The sequence below is a fragment of the Gadus morhua genome, chromosome 13, assembly GCF_902167405.1.
Source record: "Gadus morhua chromosome 13, gadMor3.0, whole genome shotgun sequence".
NCBI lineage: Eukaryota > Metazoa > Chordata > Actinopteri > Gadiformes > Gadidae > Gadus > Gadus morhua.
Window position 1 is genome coordinate 6,938,446 of NC_044060.1, and position 11,328 is coordinate 6,949,773.

General features: G+C 44.9%; 1 protein-coding gene and 1 long non-coding RNA gene across 2 annotated transcripts in view; both read left to right on the forward strand.

Moving 5' to 3' along the window:
* The window catches only part of si:ch211-286o17.1 (uncharacterized), a 17,965-nt gene extending 16,427 nt beyond the window's left edge, over positions 1-1,538 (forward strand). The window contains exon 8 of the mRNA XM_030375829.1: positions 1,253-1,538. Coding sequence (XP_030231689.1) covers positions 1,253-1,447 — 195 coding nt within the window. The 3' untranslated portion in view covers positions 1,448-1,538. The remainder of the gene's footprint in view (positions 1-1,252) is intronic.
* Positions 1,539-5,620: 4,082 nt separating this feature from the next.
* LOC115556904 (uncharacterized) lies at positions 5,621-10,531 on the forward strand. The gene is made up of 2 exons (XR_003979139.1): positions 5,621-6,036; positions 9,409-10,531. It is a non-coding gene; the product is annotated as an uncharacterized LOC115556904 (long non-coding RNA).
* The last annotated feature ends 797 nt before the right edge of the window (positions 10,532-11,328 follow it).

The following is an 11,328-nucleotide window of genomic DNA, read 5'->3' on the forward strand; positions in this document are numbered from 1 at the left end:
TTTATCTCTAAATGTCATCTGCCACTGCAGACAGAGTTTGATTCTGTCTGAAACTTCATCATTCATGACAAAGAAACTTTTGACTTGAAGATGCTTGACTGAATACTGCAGCCTACCCTCCCCAGCTTAAATAGTTGTCTCGCTGAACAAAGGCAACAATCCGTGCCAAGAAGAGAAACCAGTCCACCGAAGAGATTATAAACATGCATACCCCTCTTGTTAAAATTAAACGTTACAGTCGGCGGATAGCAACACCCTGTGTCATCCAACTGTCAGACTCTGGCCCGAGGCCTGCGCTTGAAAAACACGCTCCCCCCATTTCAAACCCTTCGTTCAGGGTCCTCTCTACTGGTCCCAATAAACACCCGTTGCCCACGGCGCCAAGATCTCCAGATGGCTTTGATTTCTTTTCTCATTTTTTTTTTTTTGTACTTTCTCTCTCCTTTTACCAAATCTCATGACATCATCGGCTGAAAGGTTTTCATGTGGGGGGCACACCCATGAGAATGATCTGGCCTCGTTCTCAGTGTGTTGTTGTGGGAGGACGGCTCCCTCGCCGGCCTTTTGTAAGCGACATTGAACGCGGTTTCGGTGTCCATGTCTCTCTCTCGTGTTTGTCCGTTCTCCAACGCTGGCCCTCCCTGATAGAGAGCAGTATTTAGCAGGACAGGAAGTGCCCTGAGTAGGGAGATGATTACTGTAAAAACAATCGCCGGCCCCACACCCCTTGGGCTGTGAAGCCGCGTTCCTATGCCTAATTAAAATCATATTTGTTAGTTTTTCGGGGTTTGGTTTGTTTTGTTGGATCTTCGGACAACGCCTCTCAAAGAGAACATTGCTGATTGCGTGACTGTTCTCCACCCCAATTAGTTATTACCAGTCCGTTTCCGAAACAACACAGAACACATTTTGGATGCAGCCCATTCTGAATAAGTAGGTGGTATAAAATGGACAAGCATTTCATTAAGTTCTTACGAGGGGAGTGTAAAACAATACCATTTCTAGTTCCATATAGGATGGGATTCATGGCTGTATTTAAAGGGGCTTCTTAATGGCCCTTGAGTTATCCTCTATCTTAATAAAATGTTCTTGCGAGCAGAGTAATTACACGTTTAATTCGAAAGATATGTTTATGCGTTGATACGTATGTTGTTGGTGCATCATTAAGGGTTTAAGCACCTCCTTCCCATGTGAGTGAAGGGGTTTCGTGCGCGCGTGTTAACCCTGCCTTGCTCGTCCCGTGTCCCCCCAGGCCGAGTCGTTCCAGGTGGACGAGGAGAACCAGGCCAACACACTGGTGTCCGTGGCCCCGCTGCCCCAGGACCCCCTCCTGGAGAAGCCCGCCGCCACCACCAACGGTGCCGAGCCCCTCCCGGAGAATCCCGCCCCCCCCGCCACCAACGGCCACGCCCCCAACCAGACCCCCGTCGCCGACACGGAGATGTGAGCGGGAGTCAGTCCCCCCCCCCCCCACCACCACCACGCGTCCCACCTCCTCCTCCACCTCCACCTCCACCTCAACCTCCGCCTCCACCTCCACCTCCGCCTCCACCTCCTCCTCCACCTCCGCCTCCACCTCCGCCTCCACCTCCACCTCCTCCTCCACCTCCTCCTCCACCTCCACCTCCGCCTCCACCTCCTCCTCCACCTCCACCTCCGCCTCCACCTCCACCTCCTCCTCCACCTCCTCCTCCACCTCCACCTCCACCTCCACCTCCACCTCCGCCTCCACCTCCACCTCCACCTCCACCTCCACCCACCTGTCCTCACACTGTCTCTGATACGTTCTCACGGGAATCCAGAAAACCACGAGCACCTCCGCCCCCTCCCCCCCCTCGGCTCCACCCGCCAACGCCAACGGCGCCCCCCGTTGGGCCGTGACCGTGGCGACGACGATGATGACGAAGCTGGTAACCATGACGACGTGTGGCGTCTTGTAATGTGAACTTGTGTCCTGAAATCGCCGGCCTGGTGGGGCTTGGGTCACGACGATGATGATGATGATGATGATGATGAAGATGAAGAGGAGGAGGACGAAGAGGGTTTTAGACACGGGGCGTGAGGGAACGGCTTCCCCGCTCAGCCCACCTTCAAGGCCGTCTAGAAGACATACAGTCAATACCAAAAGGGACAGAGATGGTACGTGTCCTGTCCCAAAGAGGCACAGACATTGCTATGGAACCAAATGGCACCTGGTTAAAGGTGAAAAGACGGCTGGTTTGGGGTTCAAATGGCCGACTCTCACCTCCCTGCTTCATTGATTTCTGTTATTTGTTTGTTTATTGGTGCTTTTGTATCTTACTCGCCCAAAGATTTGAATGGATCTTGGTGAAAGATCAGACCAACTCCAATACAGGCAATACCTGCCAACATGCGAAAATTTCCCAAAGAAACGTTTATTAATTGATCATTGAGTTTCAATTCTGCGCCAGCATCACGTTTATTTACCACTCCAACTAAAAGTAGCAATACAACAAATATTCCCACAGCAGCTAGCGTGCTTTGGGACTCACAGGGACCAGATATAATGCCAACAAGTTGCCAACAAGCTGTTTTATCATCAGCACCAACGAAGTAGCCTTCCAGCAGAAGAAACCAAAGGACCATGTTTCTATTGGTCGTGCCTGTGCATTCTGATTGGTTTACAAATTAGTGTAGGTGTTATGTTTCAAGGTAGTGTAACACATTTTCGTCATGTAATTTCATTGTACAGTTTTCTTGCAACTGCTATTTTTTTATACTGACTCTTACCACTGTGTCTTGGGGAATGTTATTAAAAATCAATACAGAAATGATAACGTCATTTTAGTTTTTCAGGTCAAGTTAATTTCATTTCTCTTGTTGATGCACTGCTGTGAAACGAGGACAAAGTACAGAGAAGGTTCAACATTCCTAGGACAACCTTCTTTTTTCTACACAATCAACATTATTTTGATCAATAACAACCATGTTAGACCACAGGTCACCATCAAAAGCTGCATGTGTAAATAGCTCTGCTTCTTACCCTCTCTGTAGCATCTCTATACGTTTCATAAACTGTGATTGTTAACAATATTTCATGTTCCTGTCTCTTCTTCACTTGTGCTCAGACAAAAACAGAATCATTGTTTCCCAGAACTAGGGATCAGATTCAAAAAATGAGTGCATAATAGTTACTTGGCAAACTACACAGATCGATCATCTCAACAAATATTTTTCTAAATACTGCAACGTATATAAAGAAACAACAACCGCATGCACACATTAAATCATGAGATATAATGTATTCAGGATATCTGTGAATGGCCCCTTAGGTCTCATAGACTATAAGATACAATCAAAATGGTTATGTTTCTCAGTTGTACAGTTTTGGCACACACAAAACACGCCAACATACAAAGGATTTACTTCCATCGCACACACACGCACACATACAGACACACGAGAGATTTACTTCCATCGCCAAGTAGTTCTACGCCAGTAAATTGTAAAAAAAGACAAGGCTACAGTGTGTGTTAGGTGAGCGATCAGAAGGATCTGCATTCACCAAGTTGTAGCTTTCATTTCCAATCAGTATCTCCAGATTAGACAGCCTTTCACTGCTCAAACAAGTCAGCTCTAGCATTGTTTGGTATTCTAGTTGATATAGTAGAGATAACATCTATTTATAAAAGTAACTGATATCTCTTATGGATAAGAGTAACTGAAGAAGACCTTGGAGATTGAACCTAATACCTTTGTGCTTGTAGTCGCACACACACGCCACTAGAATATCTAGCCCACTCAATTTATTTAACTCCTGATATGGTTTAAAGTTAACAAGGATTTAAATTAAGATAACTTGTTGACTTTATGGATAACTTCAACTGACTGATAAGAAGAGTGAAACTCCCAGCACCTTTCTAATGTGTGTTTGGACATTTGCCATGAAACTCCATATTATTACCCTAAAACAATGATGAGATTAAGTTACTTACTAAATATGATAGATGGGAGCACAATATTACTAGTGGAATCCGAGCCTCATGCCTATGAGGTATGAGTGTTTACCCAGAAGCCATCTCAGCCTGCCTCTCTTGTGCGGAGCCTCTTTCTTCTTTTCAGTGGCCAACACGTGTTTATCGCAAGAGCTTTTACAGTGTTACAGTACATATCAAGCAGATTTACATTTGAAGTGCACTTACTTGTTAACTTTGGTTCATGACTATTTAGAATTTAGAACCCGTTAGTCACTACACTGAAAGCACTAGTGACTAGGGCTTCTCCACCTCGGGGTCGAGACCACATGTTGTGCTGCCAGACATGCAGATGAGGTCGAGGTCCTTTTAGGTTTAGGTTTTTTGATTTACGGGTTTTGGTGTACGGGTTTGATAGACTAGGGTTTCGTTTTGGGGTAGGTTTTAGGCTTTGGTTCTATTGTTAGGGTTTGCTTTTCGGGTAAGGGTTTCCTTAATGGTTTAGTTTTAGTGTAAGGTTTAGTTAAGCTTAAGGTTTTAACCCTATAAGGTTTTATACCTATAAGGTATGACAGCTGAACAATGACTTCAGGCATAACAATGCACATAATAATCAAACATATGTTTGTATTAATTATTATTTAAAAAGGGGTCCATGTACCGCCATTGTTTGTTTAATGGCAGAATGGCAATGCGCTCCAAGCACATCATTGAGCATGTGTAACAGTGCCTATTCAACAACCGCTGAAACAAACCAAGGTGAAACAGACCAAAGGAAAGTCCTTGAGAGGTTAAAAAAAACTAAACGGATGAAAGATTACATTTTAGTTTGCAGTAGGCCTAACAGACTGCTTTCATGGACGACATTTCAGATTACAGTAATGGATTACTCTCTGAATTACATTTTAGATTACAGTAACCTAACCAATTACTTTTATGGATGATATTTAAATTAGACTACATTAGCAAATCACAGTAATAAATTACATTTTCGAGTACATTAACATGTATTTTTACCGCATTTTAGATTACATATATTGATGCATATGCAATTGCGATTTAGCCTTTTCATTTACGGATTTTTTTTAAATTGTGTCGAAGGTCGACACAATTGCAGTTTAAGGGTTAGATTCGATATTATTGTCCCAAGAGAAGAAACTCATTAAGTTGTACATCGATCTCCCCATTGTCATCCTTCTCGTTGTTTCTTCCCTCCTCTGGGTGCTTGGGTAAGTGACAGAATGTTCTCGCCCCGGGGCCGACGACGTAGGTCTGCCCCACTATGCGGGCGGATCGGGGATCAGTTATCTGTATCAGAGCCAGTGCGGTGATAAGGTCTAACAGCGCCCTCTTCCGTCATAGAAATAGAACTATAACCCAGACGCCTCAGCGATTATGCCATGTTTACTACGCAAACACATTAAGTTATTGTTATTATTCGTCGTAAACTTTCGATTTTTTTTCAGATGATAAAATTATGCTATACGTCTAATAGTATAGGCTATAATAGGCTTATAATAATTATTATAAAATATATTGATGATCATCGTCTTTGACATCTGCGTCGAGGACGTAAACAAAAGCAAAAAATAAAAAAGTAGGCATAAATTCTTAACAGATGCGTGGGCTACTGTTTTTTTTATTTATTTTTTCCATTTGTAATTGGATGAGAGAGAGATGGTCCGATTACGTTGATCCTTTGGGATCTGTTAAAAAAGAAAGCAGGAAAAACAGAAACAAGAGGAAGCTGCGTCAGTATGAGGCAGTTTACGGTAAAAAGGGGCCAGATTACCATGTGATTTTACCGATGTTTGTAAACATGCGTCAGCCACATGTGATTGTGACGAGGGGTAAAGAACACAGAGCCCGTCGGCCAACCACAGCGCGGGGGAGTGTCAGGGGCGGGGCCTGCATGTTGCGCTATGGAAAAATCGATAGGGACTCTGTAATAATGCGTGGGGCACTTCGCGATGGCAAACAATGAGAACAGGTCGGAAGGCGACAGGTGACTGACCACCCATTCATGGGGAACAAGATCTCGGGGAGAAGGATGGGATGAGACCCGGACGCATGCGAGGAAAGCAGGCCTTGCGGCAAACACGTAAGTTATTTACATTATAATGGAGCAGAGGCAAGGTAAGCTGCGTATTTTGTGTAGAGAATACCAATATGTAATTCGCAACAACTAAGCTATGTCGAGGTGAAAAGGAAGGAATGAGGTTGTAGGGGTTGGGGGAAGTGGTTATATCTGTCATGATATTGCGTGTGTCGTACTTAAAATGAGAATTGGAACCATCAGAAAGGAGCTAATGGAAGAATGTAACGCGTGTTTATCATCATCGACATGACAACAGGTAAATGGAACTGCGTCAGAGAGCCAGGCTGAAGGCGAAGCAAATACAACCCAGCGGGACTTTCCACTGCGTTGGGCAATAGGCTTCTGTGTCACATCACGTCGCTATAACTCCTTATAGTATTCTCAACCAAACCACCGAGTTTGTTTAAGTTACTGTGAAAAAAAAGATGGAAAAAAAAGGTAAACAAAAGCACGATAAGGCCAGGGGATGCCGTGCGAAGGGACAACTTGGAATAGGATGCTGCGCAAGAGATGGATAGTGCGTTATCACTGAAGGAGCGGGCGATGTTACGCAGTACTTCTTGGCACGGACACATCGCACATCACTTTCTTGTTTTTCCCTTTCCTATGACGCACAGTTATGCATGTTCTTCACGCGGCGGACATAACAACAGCCGTGATATCCATATGTAGGGACGGGTTACTTTACTTGTGTTGCTCTGTAACGAGTTCGTCTGTCAAAGCGTGCCTGAGTGACGTGACTTATTTTTAATTCATATTTTTAACAAGTCAGACATATGCAGCTTAAATCTAGCCTAGGGAGTATTTAGAAGGAAACGTCAAATAGAGTGCGCACTTAGAATGATGTAAACAAGCCCTCCCCACCGCCGATAGGGGGTGCTGTTTCACCACTCACTGTTTTGGTGCTGCGTGGTGTTTACATAAAATCTCTTCCTTATTGTTGCACCGTCACGTTTACATTCTCACCGATCAGCTCGAAAGAATCGATCTCCTGACACATCCCGAAATTACGGGGATGTATAATACAAGTCCATACATGAACATGTTAAAAAAAGAAGAAGGTTTTTGTTTTATGTTGTTTAGGCACGGATAATTGAGTGGGTTCGAGAGGCACTTGAAGGGGATGTGTGTGTCCGTGTGGCGGGCCGTGTAATCCACACCTGTCCTTAGTCAGGGGGCACGGCATGCCTGTTCCTACGTCGCTAATGTTGACAGTGTGGGGCGGTTTTTCTCCATTGACTTCCTAATGACCCAAGTGGACTGGAGGGAAGGTGTGGCACCCCCCCCCCTCCTCCCTCCCTTCCTCCCTCTGCTTACCTCCGGAGGTGGGACACACACACACACACACACACACACACATGCACACGCACTCGCACAAACACACGCGCACACACACACACACACACACACACACACACACACACACACACACACACACACACACACACACACACACACACACACACACACACACACACACACACACACACACACACACACACACAGAGAACGATTAGTGAAGAGAGAGGCACCTGTCTTTTCCCGAACTGGGTTCGTTCGGTCACTGGGTGAAGCAGCATGGATCGTTATGATTGGCTAACCACACACCAGCAGGGTGGGTGTGTGTGTGTGGGGGGGGGGGGGGGGGGGGAGTGGTGTGCGAGAGAGAGAGAGAGAGAGAGAGAGAGAGAGAGAGAGAGAGAGAGAGAGAGAGAACAAGGAAGTAAACAGCAGAGTAAAGCGGCGCGGAGGATGGGAATCTTTTGACCTGTTACCTGAACAACGAGCTGGTTCTGAAAGGGGAATCTGATCGGGACAGTTTCAACAAACAAACAGCTAAAGGTCATACTGGGAGAGAGAGAGAGAGAGAGAGTGAGAGAGGGCGAGAAAGAACGTCACTCGGCCAACCAAAAGCAGTCCTACATGTGAAAAAAACATCCCATAATACGGGCCGGTCGCGACCAAAACTTCCAACTGTCTGTTTCCAGTCATTTCAGTGAAAAAAACATTACGAAGAACAAGCTCAGTGCGGCTCTAATAAGGAAGACGCGGTTGAGGTTCTTGTGTTGTTTACCCTCCCTCCTTCCTCAGAGCTCCAACTCCTGACCCAGTTTGCCGGCCACCGCGGGGTGACCTCAATAGCTGTTTGGATATTCTTCCTGGGAGGGAAGAAGAAGAAGAGGCCTAGAAGCCTCATAAACACAGGAGGAGAAGACAATTACAGAACCGGCGAGGAATGCGTCCTAAGTGCTCTCATTGGTGGAGGAACAGAACAAACGCTTTGTTCGTCTAATGGTATTCTAATCATCCGAAGTCTGAGTGCAGACCAGCTCAAATCTGGGTTCACTTTCCCTTCGTTTCCTATTTGTCTTTCGACCAATCGTGCCGCTCGGGGCAAGTATCTGAAAGCGTGTAATTGGCTAACAGCGGGCACGAACGCTGCCAGATCTTGAATTGTTTTCGCGTAGCTGGTGGGAAGACAAAGCGAAACCCGTGTCAGGACACAGACGCTCTTACGACATAGTGTCTGTGAAGGCGGTTCGATCGGTAGACTGGCCACTGCAGGGCTTATTATTAAAGTCCTCTGCTGAAAGCTCTGTCTTGACGTTTCTATGACGTCTCATAACGCTTCACCTCGGTGGAATTCAGTATAGTTCAGTTTTTTTGCCGTTTGTGCAGTTACTTCACTGAAGTTATGCTGTAGCATAGTAGGACTGCCCAATCAAACGCTGCTTCCACAACACAGAGCCATGAAGATAGACAGAGGTAGATAGGTTGTTAATGGATGTTTGTTACCGCAGTATTATCTGTGCTCTATTCGATTATCCATAATCTATATTATTTTATGATCTATTATGTATAACCGTAAACATCCCCAGGACATTATGTAATACCAACACACACACATGTATACACACACGCACAACACCGTCACAGAGTCCAATACACAGCACCACCCACAGGTTCTTATTATATAGAATGGAGGACATTATATAAGAGCTACAGACACACATATGCATGTATAAGCACATGCACACAAACACACACACACACACACACACACACACACACACACAGATACACGTCAATGTACCTACATGTGTAGAAACATGCACACACACACACGAACACATGTGCTCGTTAAATATTCAACATGTTTCCGTTTCTGCTGTCTAGAGGTTTCCTGTTGTTGTGATTTTCCTCTTGAAGGACAGATATAGGTTTCAGGATGAGAGGGAAAGGGGGTCATAAGACAGCATTACGTGTACGGCTGTTGGATGGCAAAATGAGAGGAGCTTGGGGGGCTTTATGTATGTTGTCAAGTGTATGTTCATGTCTCCTTCAGTTATTTGACACCATGTGTTCGGTCAACAGGACAAGATTTGATGGCCTTTTGTGTCCTGAAAATGGGGACAGTATGAGATGAGTTTCCGTCTACGACAGCATCTGTAAGTTGATATTTATTTATTGACACTATTTGCCTCTTCTTATTCCACACATAAGCTGACTCTTGTAACTCTTCAGACATTTATTTGATTTATTTTAAATTAGTAGTGAGACGCGGAGTCGTGATCATAAAAGAAAATGCATCTAAAATCTCCTGAAAACATTCTCCCCTTCCACTCTCCCCCTCTCCCCCTACAGCCACCCACACGCTCAGGTCACACACTTTCGGTTTCTGTTTCATCTTCTCAAACACAGCACAGCAGTAGAACTTGAAGGTTGGTTGCTCCGGGGTGGTCGTTCAGATATTCTGGCAGCTCGTCTAAATTTAGTCAAATCCTAGTCATTATTAGTCATTATTATTATTATTACTATTATTATTATTATTATTATTATTATTATTATTATTATTATTATTATTATTATTATTATTATTATCATCATTATTATTATTATTATCATTATTAGGGATATGTGTAATTAAAGCAAAGGGAGGTAGAATTTAAGGTTCTGCAGAAATGCTCCTTGCTAATCGAATTAATATATTTTCTTAAGAAGCAGCGTCCCTTAGCATCCGTTGTTATGTGGAAGCTAACGATACATGCTGGTAAGCTATCTTCGTCCATGTAAGCTATAGTGCCTTCCCCACAATTGATGTTGCTTTGGAGAAGTAAGAAGGGATATTAATAGAATAAAACGCAATGGAAGGAAAGGGGGAAGACCAGGAAGTATAGGAGAGCGAGAAGCGCTTCCAGGTCAGGGGTCGAACATCAATGATTAGTGGTGCCATGGCATCATGTACTATTATTAATTTAGAATATGCTTTTATCCAAAGTGAACTCAGATGCAGGTCATGAATGAGTAAGTAGGGGGTAAGGTACATTTGTGCTCTAGGGGATGCCAATATAAGTAGGCTTCTGACATTGGGGATCGAACCCAATACCTTTTGGCCGGCGGTCACTAGACTATCCGGTCCACATCATGTTCTGTACCAGAATTGAATCGGCATGACCCAGAGCGACTGTCAGTCTGTCAGTTGTCAGTTAATTTCCTATACAACACAACCATGCACACCTTTTTTCGGCTGTTTTTCCGCTGGTGCAAGTCTCAGCCAGTGTACATGACATTCCGACAATAGGTAAGATCTGGGAAAACTATTCGGGGCGTTCCCTAGTGCTCCACTGCTGTAGCCAATCACAACACTGAAGGAGCCAATCACAACCCTCTCCCTAGATTCAACCCATGTTTAGCCCCGCCCTGATATCCGGTTCCACTTGGAAAATGCATCGTAAAAGGGGACAACGGATGTGATTTCACTCCTCCAGTCAACACTTCTATGTCAGTCATCCCACTGCTTGTGTGGACCTGAAAGTGCGCCACATCTATTGGCATAAGAACCCCTGATTTACCTTTTTACTAATAAGTCCTTTTTTCAGAGGCTGAAATCAACACGACAAAGTCATTATAGTTCTACTGAATTCCTATACATATAGTGAATTCCTATACAGGTTGGACAACTGGCCCGAGGCAGATAGGGAGAGACGTCAGAGATCGAACACAGAACCCACACAGCTATCACGTGCTCCATCATGACAGGACAACAGCAAGGCCTACCAACCAATCAGGAAGCAACCTCTGACGAGCCTTCGGTCACATGACCTAGATCCGCATCCATGACCTTGGCGTCCACGTCGGCCATGGATGAACTGCCACGGCCCACTGCTGCGTGACACGGTGCCGATTGATTCGGAGAGGTATTCATTACCTTCAGCAGCGGTTGGGAGGGGTCGGCCCAAGCGTTGGTTTGACCCACTCAACCGCTGACAAATCAGGACCCCTAATCTAACCATC